We start from the raw sequence: 19,577 nt of genomic DNA, 5'->3' as shown, positions 1-19,577 counted from the left end.
AAAAGCAACTGCAGGCTGTGACATTATTTATGAACATCTTTTTACAAGCTCAAAATCTGTATGACCTTCTTTATGATATGGTATTTGGCAAAAATAATCAATTAATTTATGTACACTTCTTTAGATTTCCTAGTATTGTTTCTGGAGAAACCAAACAGCACATTTTTCCTTATATAGAGACAATAAGACAGTCTTGAAATGAGACATTAGAGCCCTCGTCCTGTCCTCCGGGACCACAGGTGGCAGCAATGACAACCTGCCTCGCAGTGCATGCTGGGAGCTGAATCGCCGCCCTGGCAACCAGCTGGAGAGATAAAAAACACATCCGCTTGTCTTCATCAGGACCAGCTGCACCTGTAAGAGAGGACAGACCTCCGATGAAGACTGAGTCTCTCATCTAAAATGGACAGTTTACAGGCAGGAGAGCTGCGCTACCTGAAGAGGTAACACCTGCTAACTGTTAGCTTGTTTATTTACCGTGAATCTACCGTTAATTTAACGTTATTGTCAGTTAACAGGTGTGTGAAGCAGACAGCAGCAGGATGCTGTGATGTTCACTGACAACAGGCCGTTTAAATAACCGACTGTCTGTCACCAAGAGTCATAATAATATGTTGTAGTTTAAGTAGGAACAGGTTAAATTAGCTGACAGTGTTAGCTTCATGTTAGCTAACATGAACAGTATGTCCAGTTAGCATCACAATCCAGTTCAGTTCAAACTGTTTTACTGACAAGGACTTAACACCAACACTGTTACTCAAGCAAAGCATTTCTAAAAATGCTAAAACACATTGAAAAGAGACTAAAACAAATGACATACTACAATAAATAATTAAAAATAAAACAAAAAAGGAGCATGTTATAGAAAAGAATGCTACAAAACAGAATAAATATTATTAAATACATCAATAATCAGTCTGAAGAATCAATTGATCAATTCAAAACAAGGAACTATTAAGAATATATAGAGACTAAATCATTAAAAATGTATGTATGAGCTATGAGCAGAATTAACAAACATTTATCATGTGTTGTTGTGTTTGTCTCTTATGCTGTGAAGTGCACAAAACTGTTTCCTCCCAGACGATATTTCATTTTGGTTTGATCAGAGTTCTTTGAATCAGAATCTTTGAGTCCACAGTTTTGTGAGGAACTAATATCCTGATATCTTCATATTTGCTTCAGTGTAGCAGGAAGTGTTGCTCCGTCTCCACCGGTCTCTGTGGACACAGTTGGACGCAGCCCGTCTTCTCCAGGCAGACAGGTCTGTCTGTGTCGGCCAGGCTGTGATAAGCATCAGTTTAAGACTTTGGCAGCTGATGTTAATGAATGTTCACTGAGCTGATGACAGTTTAAAGAGCTGCTGAAATCATGTCGACGCACTTGTTTTGAGGAGGAAAAGTGTCATTTTTTTAAAAACAAAAATCTAACCAAGTTAGTTCGCTGTTTAATGCAACATTTAGTTTAATTTCAGTCTGTCATAAAACAACACACACGTCCAAATACTTGCACATTACGCCAAAAACACAGAAAACTAAATAAAATAAACCATGTGACTTCTAACATTAAATGTTATGTTTGAAATTGAAGAATTATTGGGAGAAAGAACTAGATATTGAGCCAACAGATGACAGCTGGGAGGGAGCATTAAAGCATGTCAACTCCTCATCATGGACTAGACTAGCACTCATTAAGTTTAAGGTTTTACACAGAATCCATCACAGTAAATCCAGGCAAGCTGAGATCTACCCAGGCTTAGACCCAAGTTGTGACCAGTGTTCTCATTCTCCATCTTTGGAGCACCAAATAATTTGCTCTCAATCCTGAATACCAAACAAAATGATGTTATTGCATTCACAACTCTTCTGGCTCGCCAAAGGATTCCTGGAAATCTCCCTCATCTTCACATTCTGGGTTGTTAAAAGACTTAAAGTCATATTTTACCTCAGAAAAATTAAATACACATTGAGGGGATCAAAAGAACATTTTTACTCAAAATGACAGCCTTTCTTATTTTGCAAACCTGCTGACTTTGGAATAAGGACCTGATGGTGTTGAAAGACGTGCCCTTATGTTACTCTTATTGTGCCAAATTTCCCCGTCACTCAGCTACATCTCCATGGTTTTGTCTGGCTTGCCCTGTTAACATGTATATGTTTTTATTGTTTAATGCTCAGGACTTAATGTTTGTTCCTGTAAAATTATTATCTTCTAATGAGACCAATACATCCAATATATTTATCTTTTGTTTATTGTATTATTTTCTGTTTTATTGGCCAATGACTGTACCCATCAGACTGGAGTGATGTCAATCTGTAGCCTACTGTAAACAGAAAAGTTACATGGTCATTTTATTTTATTGTCCTGATACTCCTAAGGAGGGAGAGATTTGTTGTTCTGTCTGGTTTGTTTGGCTTTATTTGGAAAGATGAAACATGGAGAAATGTGTGAATTTTGGGGGCTGTATTCATGCATACATCTCCAGTAATGAACAGGAAAATGAAGAATGAGAATATAATCTCTAGAGCTGCAACGATCAATGGATTATTTTATTTTTTGTGAACTATATTTATTCAAGTTAGGCTGTTTAACAGTACATAGCACAGTATATAGATAAGTAAACAAAGGAAAACAAAACAGAAAGTATGAAGATAAATTAATCAATCTGTTGGTTATTTTCTCAATTAATTGATCAATTAATCCTGTCACAATCGTTTCAGATGAACACTGGTGTTGAGCTTTTTGAATGTTGCAGAGTGCCAACCAGTCCCATTATATTTAGGAGAAGACAGAAATCTCTACGGCCAATATCTCCAAAACTTGGCAACTCACACCAGAACTATCTAGATGGACAAACAGCTCTATAGGCCAGAGAAAAAATATGTATTTTTGATTTTGGGGTGAACTGTCCCTTTAATGCAGAATATTAATGTTGTGCACACCAAATGAAAATCAGTGAATTCACTGTTGGGTAACATGTTTTATTTTAAGAGCCTGCTGACTTTGTCCCTGTCTGACCCACAGGAGAGTGAAGGGCTGCACTCTGGACGTTCACCCGACTGAGAAAGCCCTCATCGTTCAGTACGAGGTGGAGGCGACTATTCTGGGGGAGCTGGGGGAGCCGATGGTTGGAGAACGCAAAGAGTGTCAGAAAATGTGAGACTTTTACACCATCTGTCACTGAAGTCAGGATTCAGAATGTCATACTGAGCTTCTTTTAACTGCTTACAACTTATTTAAGGTGATCTGAAAGGATTAGAATTTAAATGTCATACCTTTAAGACACATTGTGATATTACATCAAAAATAATCCTCAATTGTGTTGATTTTTGTACACATCTTACATCTGAAGATCAGGTATCGTCATACCTGCTACACTTTCACCTGTCTTTGTGTTTGTGCTCCCTTCAGGATTCGCCTGAAGAGCTTGAACGCTCACACAGATACGTCCTCTCTGGCCCGAAAGGTTTTGGAGGAATGTAATCTGATTCACCCATCGAAACTCCGCGAGGTGGAGCAGCTGCTCTTCTATCTGCAAAACCGCAAACAGGCAAATGGTACCGAAGAGTTTTTCATTACTGCTGTACAAAATACTTTGATATGTTCAGAGTTTAAAGTATCCCCTGGAAGCAATTTGTCATGAGGAGCCTCCTTGTCATGCTGAATATTTCCTCTCACAGACAACCAGGAGAAGAAACGCATCTCACCTCGAGATTTCACACCTTACGCAGGAGTGGAGGTAGGACCTGAGAGAGGACCAGTCTGTTCTTGTGTTTGTTTGTGCACGTGTCACAGCTGAGCTCACTGTGATGAACCGTTTTCTTTCCCCTCAGCTGGATGAAGAGGCGAGTATCAACAGCATCGATGAGTATGTGGAGCTGCTGTATGAAGACATCCAGGAGAAGATCAGAGGAGCAACGCTCATTTTCCAACTGGCTCGTAACCCGGACAACCTGGAGGAACTCATGCAGAATGGTACCTTCCTCTGTGCAGTAAAGAAGTACTTTATTGTCCATTTTCACATGAATGTCCAGTCATTTTCGAAAACAAATGTAGGTAATCACAGCAATACATTTCTCAGTGTTGCTGTATTGATAGAGAAAACCAAGTCCTCGTGTTCCTGGCCCTGTCACGTGACAAAAATACTCCAGAGGACACTAGAAATCCTGTAGTTCTTCCTGCACACAGTGACATCACTGTGACATCACTGTTTGCAGCAGGAGAACACAGCTCTCTCTGTCAGGAATTTATTGCTTCATTTGACGACATTAACCATGAACACTGACTGAACATCCACATGAAAACTGTAGAAATGTCCCTTTGTTTCACCCAAATTACAAGGAAAACACATTTTCTCTGTTAGTGCTATTTTTCTAATGTATTCATGCAGAAATGCAGAAGCACCTTAGAGATCCAACTACATGCTTACAGCCAACACTAATATGTTGATTTTCTATAAAAATATAGATACAGATGTGCCTTTTTCCAAAGCATGGCACAGATACAGGTTCAAAAGAGGTTCTGGGTTTGCCTGTCTTCAAATAATACATTTTCTGGTTAGTTTTTTTTTATATATAACATCATACTTATGAAGTTACTAAATTAACAGTTTTGGTAAGAGACAACAATCATTTTTTAGATCCTGCTGCACTATTTCATGTTTGCATCTCTCTGATTACAGACTCCAAGGGCCGGGCATCAAATATCAATACTACAACCCCAATTCCTAAACAAGCTGAGATGTTACATGTAATTGAATGCATCATTCATTCATTGTCCATGACTGTTTGTCCTTGAAGGGTTATGGGGGGTTTGGTCTTATCCCAGCTGCCATTGGCTGAGAGGCGGGGTTCACCCTGGGCTAGTAGACAAAATGCAGTGATTTGCAAAAACTTTTTGACATATTCAGTTCAATACAATATTTAATATTGAAACTGATTATAGCTTGTTTTTTTTCTTATATATATAGACTCTTGCCTTCAACATGTTTCAAAAACATTGGTTCAGGATCATGTTTATCACTGTGATCATCAGCTTCTCTTTTATCAACACTTAGTCAGTGTTTGTGGACTGAGGACACTAATTTTTGAATTTTTGAAAGTGAAATTCTTTCTTATTCTTGCTTGATATATGACTTCAGCTGCTCAACAGTCCGGAGTCTCTGTTGTTGTATTTTGTGCTTCATAATGCACCACACATTTTCAATGGGAGACAGGTCTGGACTGCAGGCAGGTCAGTCTAGTACCTGAACTCTTTTCCTCTTTTATGAAACCACACTGCCATCTCATGATTTTATTTTGACAGTGAGATAAAGTCTGCAACAGTAAAACTGCAAGGAAAATTTGTATTTCTGGGGCAATGTGCCTTCAGAACAATGTGAGGTCCTCCTTTTATCACATAGTTTGAGGTACAAATCAAAATATAGCCAAATGTAGACTTTATTTAGACAAAACAGTCGGTATAATAAGATCCAGTCCACCAGCATCTTGACATTTTCATGTCAAATGACAACATGAGATTTAAATCAATAAACTTATTCACATTTTAGTTAGTAATGAGTGAATGATTGGTGAAACATAATATAAAGTTTCCTCAAGGGTTGTTTTGATACAGATACCAGTAACAGAACAACCAAAATCTTATATCAAAAGAGACACAAAACAGACTCTTGTCCAAGTCCTGGTGTCAGAATCTGTGTGAAGAAGGAAACAGTTGTTGGAGCACCTGTAGTTTACGCATCCAGCTGACCATGAAGAAAAACAAGCATACATGTGACATACATTTTGTCATCTCACCACGTCCACAAGGAGTCTGCAGATGCACCATATGCACAGTCTTGTGAACATGTTTGCCAATGCAGACAACCAGTGCAGTTTAAACCGTGTGTCCACTGTACTATAACACATCCATCCCTTCAAATACTGTATCTGTTTTATAAAACATTGGTGGAGCTCAATCAGAGATATTTCTTGCTACAAACCTGCCAAGTCACGTCAAGTCAGTTTTATTTATATAGCTCAGTATCACAACTTGAGTTTGCCTCAAGGGGCTTTACAATCTGCACGGCACACGTCGCCCTCCCTGGACTGTCAGTTTGGATAAGGAAAAAGTTTTTCAACACCTTCACAGAGAAAAAAATGAACGCCAAATGCCAGAAATTAGATTTTCACACAAGGATTATTCAGACTTTGACCTCAAAAACCTTATGAATAGAGATCGCTCACCTCCGTCGTGTGAGTGACCTCCTTGATCTTTTTCTGGCCATCCAGTGCCTGTTGGTCTGAGAGCTACAGTATCTCATACTGCCATGTGACAGATGAGCGAACTCCATCTGCAGATGAAGACCTTGAGATCTCTGGACCGGTTGAGGATGAACTTTTCATGCTCAATTATTCAGAGTGTACTCATTCTCTGAAAGCAATTTTTTTTGGCAAAGTGGATCCAATCACTGAAGTTCAGAAGTGCAAACCTCAGCCCTATTTCAAATTCACACAAAAGGATATTTTAATAGGACTGTTCAGGATACTGCTTGTGATGAATCTGTTGGCTTTTATCAGCTCACTTTTCTAAAGAAAACAGAGCTCAGCGTCGGTTCTGCTCCCCTCCGTGACAACCGGCCTGTTTCTTCCACAACAGCATGGAGCCGTCATCCTCTGCAGCCGTGGTCAGATGGCACCGCTTCATTTGTATCTGTCGTAATGTGTCGTCAGCTCACTCTGTCTGCCGCGCCGCATCAACCGGTCCAGTGTTGATAAGAGCCGAGTGTTCGTGTGAACTGAGAGGCCTGGGGTCAGCCTGGAAAGAGGAGCTGAACCCTGGGACGCACGTCTTTACGTTGAGGAGCACCCATAGCTCAAAATCCCCTGGAGCCTCCGACCATCTCATTCTCTCATGCTTCTTTACATTAACCTCCAGCTGCACCGCTCTCTGCTCAGTCTGGCTCCACACAGACACTTTGTGCTTAGTGTTCCTGTCCGACCTCCTTTTGTCTCACGTTTTTTTATACCTGCCTCTGTGTGTGTGCATTTTGTGTCTTTACTGACGTGCGTTTGTATGTCTGTGGTCAGAGACGGCACTCGGAGCCCTGGCCAGAGTTTTGAGGGAGGACTGGAAGCAGAGCGTGGACCTGGCAACAACCATCACTTATGTCTTCTTCTGCTTCTCCAGGTAAACCAGCAGTAATCCAAACACATGCAGAGGACCACCAGTGTCTCTGCATTCCAAACTTTCATTGTCAGGCAGTTTTAAATCTGGTGTTTTTGGGGATCCTTGCTTTTGTTTCATCATAGCTTTGATCGGTGGCCATGGAGTTTGGGGATTCCAGTTTGGAGTGATGTTATTTTGGATTTTTAAGCTATAGGCTCCTTATACTTTCTAGCTCTGCGTGACTGCAAAGGTGTCATGATATAAATTTCATCATCCCTGCACACATGCATCCCAAAACGTCCCCCGCAGGTCCAGTTTTACAAACTGTACGTTCCCATAAAGCTCCGTACCTGAACCACCACATTACTTTTTCTAGTCAAACCCAGACGCGTCCTGATCTTTTAATATGAGTCCCAAAACCTGGCCAGTGATCAAACACACAGGCTGCACAGTCACTCAGTTGTGTTGTTGGAAAAATATGTGTCTACTAGCAGAGCACCTGCGCTCCTGCAGCTGTTGATGTGTTTCCTCAGTGACGATGTGCCTGGCTTGCAGCTACCAAACGCTAATACTTTTTTAGCACTTTTTACAAGCAGCAAAGCCACTGACAATGCTATTGGAAGGACTTGGGCTTAATGATATATTGTGCTTAATTTAATCTTCTCCACTGAATAATCCTAGTTGTCAAAACATATTTTAAATGCAGCTGAGGCACTTTCTGCCATGCATTATGAACATTGCATATTATTCCTCAAAACATGACAGCAACTCTCATCTCGGTGACTTAAAGTTTAGTTTCTCTCCTGTGTTTCTCTTTGTACTTTGAGGTTTCTGCTTTATTTTACTGTTGACTGTCATGTTTGAGTCATGTTAAGTTGCTGCTGATGAAAGCCCAACATTTTCTGATTTTGCTGCTTCATAATAAAATATTTTGGATAACAAAGTGCTGGAGGAATTTTGTTGTGAAGAATTAATAGGAAATGACATTTTGTTAGCCATCATTTTACAGCCGCTTCACTCAAGAGGAGCCCATATAGAGACACACCTTTAAGATAATAAAAAATAGAAAGAGTGATGCTAGACTGTGCAACAATGGTGGCCATAAGAACATCCAAGATATTGTTATTGTGTTATGCAGAATTTTTTTGACAGTCATCCCAACACTCTGCCAGCACGTTTTTGCAAGAAAGAAACACTCTGTGGACACGAGCCCTGAAGATTTCCTTTGATTGGAACTAAGGAGCCTGAACCAAGAAAAATAAACCCAGAACAAAAATACACAAAAAGTATGTTCACATGCCTTTGGCCCTAAAGTGCACTGTATATTCTTATGTGTTTGAAGCACAAACTCAGTTTACCAAATGATTGCAGTCAAAACATTTCTCCATCTACATGGAGAGACATCCTTGTGTGCAGTGTTTTTAAAATTTCAGTTTTAACAGCTCTGTCCTGTACAGTCAGTCGCCTCTGCTCTCTTCACTTCTCTCCCTCTTTCTTACAGTAGTCCTCCACCTTTGGCAGCATACCTCGTACTGAAGTTTCACTCTCCAACTGGGGGTTAGGAAACACTAAAATTAGCCCTCGCTAGAATAATACATAAACGTCTGTCAGAGCTGATTTAGGCTGCGAGAGGACGCGTACGTCTGAAAACTGATCGTCACTCTTGGCTCGGGTCCATCTCCGTGTTATGCTGTTTGGATTGTGAAACGGTTCAAGTTGGACTGATTATAAGTCGGACCAGGACACACTGTTTGACTGAACATGTTTTGACTTTGACAGTTTACTTTGTAAACTACTTCAGGGGTGACGGATTGGGTCATTTTAATGACAGCTCCCAGCTGGAATCCCATATGCCCTCCGCCCCCCAAAAAAGTTTTGAAAATCCACTTTTGGATAAATGGAAGTCTTTTTCTCTCTCTCTCTCTCCATCTTAATTTTCTCCTCTAGTTTCTCCCAGTTCCATGGCCTGGTCACACACTTCAAGATCGGGGCCCTGTGTATGAACATCATTGAGCATGAGCTGAAGAGGTATGACCTCTGGCAAGATGAACTGCAGAAGAAGAAGGCGGCCTATATCCTTTCTCAGCCACCCAGCTGACTAATCTTGAATCTAAAAGCCAGTTTTACTAAATGAAACAGATAATGTTTGTATGGACAGTATGCGATTAGTAATTCAGACATACATGGTATAATTTAAGAAGACACTCTGTTTAATGTTGTTTTGTGTAAATTTGAGTTCCTTGACTGGTTCCACATGAAGAATCCTCTGAGAACCAAAATCTGAAGAAAGAACATGAGAAGTCTTTCAGAAAGTACCAGAGCCTCCTGATCAAGCAGGAGCAGCTTCTCAGAGGTACTGGGCTCCACTGGTAAAACTTTTTACTTCATAATGATGTCGTCTTACGTGCAGTGTCCGCCAGGTGAGGCTGCATCGAGTTCTGACTGGTGCAGCTTCTGGAGGTGATCAACTCTGATATGTTGGCATGCTGCTTGGTCTGTTTTTGCAGGGACATCTCACATCTCTGAGTCGGAAAAGTCATCATTCATTCATTCATTCATTCCAGAACATCTCTGCAGCACCACAATATTTAAGATGGTATTTTGACACACATTTCCCTTTTAACAAATGTTGCACCTCCTCTGATTTGAAAATTGCAGTAGCTCATATTTTGCAAATGTTTCAATTCATTGTTCAGCCCTAGTGTAGTATCTTGCACAAATGGCCTTAGAAGGCTCACGAACTTTGCCACTCAGTCAAACTATTTTTTGGTGCAGTCAAAGCTCAGGCTGAAACAGTCATGGAGCCCATGAGCTTGTGAAGCGTGCACTGCTATTTTTACAAAGTCCCGGTTAGCAAGAGTTTTGGTAACATTAGCTCAGGCTAGCTAGTGAGTTAATCTACAGAAGTTGTTAGCACGTTAGTTGTCGAACCTAAGCTAACTTAAGATATTACTATATGTAGAGACTAGCTAGTGAACATGTTGGAACATTTAGCTTCTAAAGAGAGAGATATTTCCCTCAGGAGCTGGTGGAGACCAAACCAGAGCAAAACAGAGTGAATACTGGACTGACATTCATCAGGTGACACAAACACGACTCCAAATGTATAAACAGTGTGCTAAGTTAGTAAAAGTTCTCTTTTACCTATTTAAAATGTAATGATAAGTCACTGTTGTGTTCACAGCTTCTTTTCACTGACTCCAAGAGGCCAAAAAATATCTGATTGTAGGTTTCAATGAGTATTTAATAATGCATTTATTTTATTAATGCCTTTCCATTTATTTAAATAAAGCAAAATCTGATTTTCTTGTTTGTTTCTGCAACTTCTCCAACGTCTGTGTAGTGGGAGACAAAATATTAGTTTTCCTTCAGCAAATATTTGGGCTGCAATGATTAATCAGTGATTAATCAGTGATTAATCAGTTATTAAATTAATGACCAACTATTTTGTTAATTGAAAAAATTCTCTGATTTCAGCTTCTTGAATATGAATATTTTTTTGTTTCTTTACTCCTCTCTGACAGTAAACTGATTATCTTTGAGTTGTGAGTAAAACATTTGAGGATGTCATCTTAGGCTTTAGGAAGCACTAATCTACATTTTTAACCATTTTCTGACATTTTAAAACAAACAACTGTTAATCAATTTATCAAGAACATAATCAACCAATTAATCAACTATGAAAATAATGGTTAGTTACAGTCCTACCTAATATAGATACATATTTAAGAAATACAAAGACAAACTAAAAATGTGGGATGCTGCACACTGCATACAAACCAAGTAAACTATAAACACAAAGTATCTGTTAAAACCTCAGTCCTAAATACGCTGCAAATGATTGTTCTGTATGCTTGTAAAAATGTCTGTGAAACATTGGAAACATCTCTACTGAGGAACAAACTGCTTCTGAAATTTCCTGCAGTGGATATTTGAACTGTAACAGCTCAACCAGAACATGATGCAGCTGCATCCAGGTGAAATCTGGTGTTACATTTCATCACGTTCACCATGCCGTCTTTTAAAAGCCAGTTACTTTCTGCACAGGCCCGTAGAAGAGGTAAAACATTAAACTGTATGTTGTGTCCGTTTCTGACAAATGCAACATTTTTGTTGAGTTTTCTGGGTGAGTGTAGTCAGCTGACAGTTTACTTTAGACTTAATTGAATTTGGCGTGCTCTCAGACTGCTGTTGAGTAAGGCGCTATGAGCAAACACCAGTCTACTCCACAGGTCACACAGGTCCGTTTGTTTTAACCTCTCGTGCTCCTCTGTCCTGCCCGACAAACTTTACCTCAGATTTCACTGGAGATCCAAAGTTTCCAGAGTTGTCAGATTTTGGCATCTAGAGTCTGTGTGTTTCATGTAATTATGCAGAGTCATTAAAGAGATATGAAAATCTTGGTGTTGCTGGTACGAAAATGTAGAAACCATGAAAACTACACTGTGTGTGTGATTTCATGTACTTTGGAAACCTGCTTTTAAGCCAGTAAAGATTTAATTATGCAGCACTTTTAAAAATGAAAGTGACAAAGTGCTCCTGCAGTTATAGAAGGGACTGTAACTGTAATGCTGACATGAAAAATTAATTTCCAAAAAAATCATTTGACATTTATTTAGCAGTTATTGGAGAAGCTTATTTACTTCCAGCTTCTTCAGTGTGAACATGTCCTCCTTCCTTTAAGATTTGGATCGCTGGTTGGACAAAATGAGACATTTTTGACTGTACACTAAACAATTAATTGATTATTCTCAAAGATAACTGACAGATTTTCTGATAATGGAAATAATTGTTTGTTGCAGCCCAAAGAGGCACAAGAAGAAGTAAACTAAACCAGGACAAACAAATAAGAGAGTTAAAGCTAAATATCAAATATCAGTTTCTGTTTCCCAGGATGACTCTGTTGTCTCTCTTTTTGACCTGTCCACAGTGTCTCTGTGTCTGCTGCTGAATCTGGCTGAAGACACCCGCACCGAGCTGAAGATGAGGAACAAGAACATCGTCCACATGCTGGTGAAGATCCTGGACCGGGAGGACGAGGAGCTGCTGCTGGTGGTCATCTCATTCCTCAAGAAGCTGTCCATCTTCCTGGAGAACAAGAATGACATGGTGAGAGACGGAGGGAGGGAGTGGAAGGGAGAGGAGGACTTATGGCAGGTTTGAAATATTATAGATAATCTGTGTACATTATACAGATGTATACTTACTGTTTGATTTTTACACTTTGCTCTTCTTCTCATTTCATCTTAAAGGGATAGTTTTTTTTCTCCCAGTTTGGAGAAGCAGCAGGAGCGCTGGTGTAGGAAGCTAAGCAGTTATTATAGTTCACTAAAACTAAGTGTAAAAAAATATTTTAGTAAATTGAAGTTAAAAGAAAAACTGGACTTTAGACACACAAACACAAACTAACTGAAACAAAGTTGTGTAGTAAACTAACTAAAGTAAAATAAAGAGTAGAGGAAATGTCTTTAGTTTTAATCTCTGTCACTTTGGTGAGATTTATCAACGCAACAATCAAGAGGAGTCGATGGTGGACATGCTGTGCAAATGGAACTGGAAAGTCTGTGTGAGTGAGTTGGCTTCAGTTGTATCATAATATCTGTTCTGAACATGTTGAATCATCCCCCTGACAAACAGGTCCCATAATTATAATTTAAAAAATCCCTAAAAGTGAAGCTATAAAAACAGAACTGAAACTAACAAACCCCCTCTGGAAATTAACTGAAACTAAACTCATTTAAAACAAAAATTTAAAAGAAAATAAAAAGAAAAACCAATGAAAAATACAAAATGATAATAACTCTGCTGTGGACAGGCTCAGCAGCAAAATGTATTTTAGCCAATAAAACAAAAATCCTCCTAAAAAAAAAAAAAAGGTAAACTGTCTGATTCAGTCGTTTAACACTCAAAAATATCCACCAAAATATTTGATATCTACAGATGAGGATGAAATTATTAGCCCCCCCCTATGAAAATTTCATTTTTTTAAAAGTATTTCGCAAGTGCTATTAAACAGAGTAAGGAATTTTTAACACAACTTTTCCAAACATCCTAGTTTTATTTTGGATGCTTACATTATTTTACTCTGCACGCAGAAACAAAATTATTTCACAAAAGACGAAAACTACCAGGGTCAAGAGGCGAATCTCTCAAGATCTGATGGTCTTCTGGCGTGGACCTTGGTCTTCAGTTCACCTCACAGTCTTCATACAGGCCGGTCAGTAACATTCACTTTGGTCTTCTGGACCAGTTTTGCTGCTGACTGCTTTCACTGTGGGGACGCTGTTCTTTGGGTTATAAGCCTCTCCCTTCTTTCTCCAAACACAACCAATGTCTCAGTGGACAAAGAGCTCTAGTTTTGTCTCATCTGTCCAAAGGACACGCTTCCAGTATGCAGAATCTTTCTCCAGGTTATCCTTAGCAAACGTCAGTCTGGCTTGAAGGTGTCTCTTCTGCAGAAGTTTTTCTTGGTCTCCAACCTCTCAGTCCATTCCTGTGCAGAGCTCTAGGGATTGTCTTCTTTGAGACTACAATTCCTGACTTGGCTCAGTCCTTCACTCGTGTCTTGGCAGTTGTTCTGGGGTCTTCAGACACGTCTGTCACTATATTTTCTTTCCAGAGTCTTTCTCTTCCTCCCTCTGCCAGACTTGTTCTGTACTGTGTGGCTCTCTTTGAATGTCTTGATGATTCTTCTCACTCCAGTTCTTGACACTTGGAAACGCTGTGATAACTTTTTATATCCTCCCCCTGCTTTGTGAGCATCAACATTTCTTTTTCTCAAGTCTAAACTAATTTCTTTTATTTTTGACATGATGCTTTCTTAAGTGACAGCTCAAGTTTTTATACTGTGTGTAAATTGGAAGATAACCCTCAGTTTTAACTTGATGTTACAAGCTTTGAGCGTTACAAAGTTAAAGCTCATCATTGCACAGCAGTGGTTTGTACTATGACTCAATAAAAAGGTCAGTTCTCAAGGGGGGTAATAATACTGACCCTGGTCATTTTTGTTTTTTCTGAAATAATTGTTACTGTGTGCAAATAGAAATAATTTATGCTTTCTAAAGAAAACTAGTACGTTTAGAAATACTATGTTGAAAATTCTTTGCTCTGTTAAAAAGCACTTGGGAAATTTTTGAAAAACACTTTCAGAAGGGCTAATAATCCCATCCTCAACTGTACACAAAAAATATTTAGAACAGGAGGAGGACACTCAATAAGTTGTCTGTAACTTCTGGTGAGGCTCCTCTGTCTTTTACAAAGTGCAATATTTTATGTTTGATTAACATGATCAGGTACCAGATTTTCAGCTCGAGACCAGAATAGGAGCAAATCCCTCCTGCAGGTTCCAAAATATGGAGAAAGACTGAAACCAGAAGAGTGGAGGCCGATTAAAACTTTTTTCTTCTTTTTTTTTGACACAGCCATAAATAAAATACAGTGCTTACATAAATATTACATAATGCAAGAAAAATAAATAAACTAAAAATGTATGAAAAGTATGACCAACAAAGATGATCATATGTATGTCTACACACATTCACATATATAGTGTGTAAATATTTATACATTCATACACATCCATGTCATACATGTAATTTAAATTTAAAACAGAGAGAAAAGAAGAACAAGAAAATGAAAGAAATAATAAATTTGAAACTTAATAATTTAACTTTAGTATTTCATTATAGAGATAAGGATACCACTACTACAGTCTTCTGTTACAACTTTACACTACATTAAAAAACATTATTTCATTCAGGGTTATTTAATATATTACTGGTCAGTTGCCTTTACTTAAAGAAACTCGTCACTTTCACACAAGTTTTTGTGTATTATTAAATAACAGTGAAACCTTAGGTGAACTAATATAAGTTTGGACAAAAGTTTATCATTAAGTTCTAAAATCTCCATGACATATCTTTATCTCCACAAACAATAAATGTGTGTTTATGAATGTATTCTATATTCTTTATATTATATTCTGTGTAAAGAGCATCAGCTGATATATTGACATCAGAATTTTTGAAAATCACTAATATTGGCAATGTGTTGCTTTGGAAATGAAGCATTTTAGTGAGGTGAAAAAACATCTAATAATGATTATAATAATAATAAAATCAAATTCAAGATTCCTCAAAAATTAAAAATACAGAAAAATAAAACCACAATTAAAGAGCTCATCATATGCAGAAGATGCAATGAAATAGAAAAGAACATTACAATATTTAAAATTTACATTTTGCTATTATTTGTTATAAGCATTTTCTTTGTTTTTCTAATAATGAAATAATTAATTTGATTGTTAATGTTACCAGTGATCGATTAAGGAAGTTATTTAAAATTTGTAACCCTGGTTCTGACCCACAGAATCTACTCATGTTCCTCTAATTCTGTGTAATTACAGACAAAATCCTTTTATCATGGAATTTTTAGCAAAATAAAAAAATAATCCTGTATTGAAGTTCTAATTAAATCTACATTAGGATCAACATTTAACTTTAATTTGTTTGTTTGCTTTGTTTAATTAACAGTGGACTCTTCTTCTTCTTTACATTTCTAATGAATGTTTTCTTCAAGAACTTTTAAACTGAAAGAGTCAAATTTAGAGGAAACAATCATTCTTCATTTGTTCTGTGAAACACTCCTGAGCTTATTTTGACAAATAGCTGTTAGCCTGTAGAAATGCCGGTTGAAACCACGCTTATCAAATTTCAGTCTAATAAATGCTTACAAGGTCCACTTTTGGCCACGTGTCCCACGGCGCTCGTCCAGGAGTCTCCCCGCTCTGACTCCCCCTGATCCAGCTCCACCTGGTTCCAATCTCGCCCAGTTTGTGGGTCTTTATCAAAGCCAGACCCAGTTAGGAACCGGTTTTATCTCCTTGTTTCCCCTTCAGTGTATCTTTGATTCAGATTAAAGGACCCTTCGGGGGGTGCAGACCCACTCCAGCATGTGTCCAGTAGGGAAATGGTGGTTTCAACACTTTGACTCAATGAGTATATCAGTTTACACAAGGGAGACGGGTTTCCATATAAGGGCGTGGATGTTTAATTGATTCAAAGGAGGCTGATTGGTTAATGATGCACTTCTGTGTGTCATCGGGTTTTATTTACTCAGCAAGCGTGTTGTGAGTTTCTCCTGATCAGATAAGAGTCTGATGGGTTATTCCTCCCGCTGCTGTCACTAATGGAGGGGGAATGTCGGTGGTAATTGACACAGGCTGCAGCTGATTATGCTGCTCGACGTCTGGTTTGTGATGGTGCGACTGGAGCTGGTTTTGCGCACAGTAGCAGTGAGTGGTGTTTTAACTGGGAGCAGGTTGCGTCGCAGCGATATCTGGCTGCGGGGAGACCACAGGAGAGGGAAACAGACATGTGAACAGGCAGCAGTGGACTGACTGGTTCTGCTGTGTCACACAGACAGACAGTCACAGTGACAGCATGCGGATCGAGTCAAAACCCAACAGTCAGCAGTGTGTGTTTGTCTCTGCGCTGCGTTTAGTGTCATCAGCTCAACACCTCCACCTGCCTGTAGGTCATGTGAACCTTCTGCAGGCTGGACACCAGGATCAAACAAAATGAAAAGGAAAGAGTCACTAATTTATGCAGATGTTTACTGAATATTATGTCAGAGATAATTCATAATTTTTCTTTACAATCATGACACTGTTTCTGTAATTAAACAGGGTTGGGCAATAAATCAATATGATATTGTATCATGATATGAGACTAAATATCATGATAGATTTCTGATATCGTTGTACTGTGGCATAACTGTTGTCTTTTCCTGATTTTAAAGGCTGCGTTACAGTAAAGTGATGTAATTTCTGACTGAAAACAAGACATTTGAGGACGTCATGTTGGACACTGACAACTGATGACTCAAGAAAATAATTGAAGGATTAATTGGCTATGAAAATATTTGTCTAGGGCACACAACATGTCTCAAACTACAATAATTATCAATAGCAACCGATATGAAACTTCATTATCATGATGGTTTTGCAGCTATATCACCCCGGCCTATATTTAAATATAAAGGTGTTACAGGGTGGTGGGACAGCACAGTTAAAGTATCAGTAACTATCAGTACCTGACTCGGGGCAGATACCAACAAGAGGAAGTAAAAAATTCAGTATGGATATATCAGCTGATATTCTTTATACAGAGTAAAATATACAGAATATAGAATATACATGAACACACATCTTTTTTTTTGTAAAAACCAGTTAATACTTGTGACAAAAATATATAATGGAGGCAGGATATTTTACAGCTAAATAAACGTAATTATCCAGAATGATATCAGGGAACTGAAACAGAGATCCTTATTTATTTTATTTACTTATTTAAATTTTGTTTTAAATAGGGACAGCACATATTAGTTAACATTTAATGTTGTAAATATGCAAGAAATATAAAATTTGTCATAACAAAAACTGTACTGGAAATACAGACAAAGACACACAAAGTGATTAAGTGATTATGAGATGTTGCTCAAGACAAACCAGAAGAAGAGGAGACCGTCAGAGTTAAAGTGCTTACAGTGCTAAATGTTAAAGTGACGTGTTGTTGCTCATTATTTAGTGTAAAGTGCTGGTGAATATTGCTCATTGCCCCATCGCACAAGGTTTGCATGCACAGATGTTTGTATGCTCATACTTTAACCAGTATTATTAATAATTATAGATAACTATTAAGTAAAAAAAAATACAAGTAGAGCAAATGCAGGTTTAATATATATATATTAAACCTGCATTAAGAAAAGGGATCAAATACACACAGAATACTGCCAATACATGATTTAATGCTAAATTTCTGGGTTTTTTTAAGGCTGCATATTCCAAAAAATAAAGTATAAATGATCAGATTAGAAAATGGAAATGAAATAAAGTTTTTTGCCAAGAAGAAAACAAATCGACATCACAGTACTTCTGTGTTGCACGTACATACAGTCAGTGATGAAACAAGTATTCAGATTTTCACTTAAGTGGACAGACATGTAAATAAAATGTATTTAAAGAAAAATAAACTCTTGTACAATTAAATTTTAAGAAAACAAGTAAAAAAAAAAAGATTAATAGATTAATTGTTTGGTCTATAAATGTCAGAAAATGGTAAAAAAAAAAAGAGTTCTCAATATTCAGCTTTATATGTCATGAAAAATTTATGATTAATTGATTTTCAAACTAGTTAGCATTTATTTTTCTGTCAGTCGACTTAATTGTTTAATTGACTAATGGTTGAAGCTTTAGTGTTAAGTGTGGGAGCCAGCAGGGCGGGACGCTGATGCTGTTGTCTCACGTGTCACACTGCTTCTGAAAGGCCGGCATGCTACCTAAAAATCACACACTGGAGCGGCATTATGCTGGTGTTGTTTGGCTCAGTGTAAGTTCTTTTATCCGTCTCTCTGAAAAAGTGAAACAAGTTCCTGAATTTTAGAATCTACTACAGCACATGCTTTTACAAATCAAGATCTTAATGATTTTAATGAAGTGAAACAAAGGTTATTATGTTTGCATACAAAAAACTACAACTGCTGTGAAATCTTTCCGTCGTGGCAGCGAGCGAACATCATCTCAACTGTTTGTCTCTTATCATTTCAGCTGTAACGTCTGCTGTCTGCATCATTCCACACTCTGTTCTGTCTGTTCTCATATCTCACGTCTTGACAGGCCTCAGTCTGTCAGGATGGTGATGTTCAATCCGTGACAGCCTGGGGTTCTGGGAAATGATGTTCCTTAAAGGCTGCCAGAACAGAAATATTAGATTATTTTGTAAAAACTCTACAACCCATGTCTAGATGAATGTAGTGCATGACAGCATACTGTTGGCTATGTTGTAGAGCTTTAGTTTAAGTAATACGTGTCATTACAGACTTCTGTGTGTGTTTTTATTTCACTTGTCTGTATTCTGCAGGCTGAAATGTTCACCGTGGAGAAGCTGGCTCGCCTGGTTCCCTGCGTGCACGAAGACCTCCTGAGCACCACCTTACGCCTCCTCCTCAACCTCTCCTTCGACACGTCGCTACGCAGCCAGATGGTCCAGGCCAGACTCGTCCCCAAACTCTCCTCACTGCTCGGTAATCAATCAGACTGACTGTTTGTGTGTCCTCTGTTTGTTCCTGTGGAAATGTTTACCGCTTCACTCTGTGTGTATCTGTGTGTTTATGACAGGGGTTGTTGCCTCCGTATCAGGGGAAGCATTATTTCAGGTTTTTCCTGACAGAAACAGACACACGTCACGAGACGCACCCATCTGTCCCGAGCAGGCGGCCGAGCCTCTGATTTGTTATTTCTGAGACGTGTGTGCAGGTGCAGCTTTTACAACAGCACCCGCAGCTCGAGCCGCCTCTGGTGACCATTAGAGCAGTGACCTCCTAAAAGCTCCGGAGCATGCGATTGGTGCGTTGTCTCATCCGTGGGGCGTGTG

The 19,577-nt window shown here is 38.6% G+C and overlaps 1 protein-coding gene across 1 annotated transcript in view; it reads left to right on the top strand.

The window, feature by feature from the left end:
• Nucleotides 1-305: 305 nt before the first annotated feature.
• Nucleotides 306-19,577, top strand: part of kifap3a (kinesin-associated protein 3a) — a 47,737-nt gene continuing 28,465 nt past the window's right edge. The window contains exons 1-10 of the mRNA XM_084722331.1: nt 306-443; nt 3,025-3,156; nt 3,412-3,557; nt 3,681-3,739; nt 3,834-3,975; nt 7,068-7,167; nt 9,094-9,218; nt 9,401-9,499; nt 12,077-12,255; nt 19,065-19,227. Coding sequence (XP_084578457.1) covers nt 403-443; nt 3,025-3,156; nt 3,412-3,557; nt 3,681-3,739; nt 3,834-3,975; nt 7,068-7,167; nt 9,094-9,218; nt 9,401-9,499; nt 12,077-12,255; nt 19,065-19,227 — 1,186 coding nt within the window. The 5' untranslated portion in view covers nt 306-402. The remainder of the gene's footprint in view (nt 444-3,024; nt 3,157-3,411; nt 3,558-3,680; nt 3,740-3,833; nt 3,976-7,067; nt 7,168-9,093; nt 9,219-9,400; nt 9,500-12,076; nt 12,256-19,064; nt 19,228-19,577) is intronic.

The sequence above is a fragment of the Lutjanus erythropterus genome, chromosome 7 (genome assembly GCF_056507025.1).
Source record: "Lutjanus erythropterus isolate fLutEry1 chromosome 7, fLutEry1.hap2, whole genome shotgun sequence".
In the NCBI taxonomy this organism is placed as follows: Eukaryota; Metazoa; Chordata; class Actinopteri; order Lutjaniformes; family Lutjanidae; genus Lutjanus; species Lutjanus erythropterus.
The sequence above is the reverse complement of the archived record's forward strand: the minus strand, read 5'-3'. Positions and strand labels throughout refer to the sequence as shown.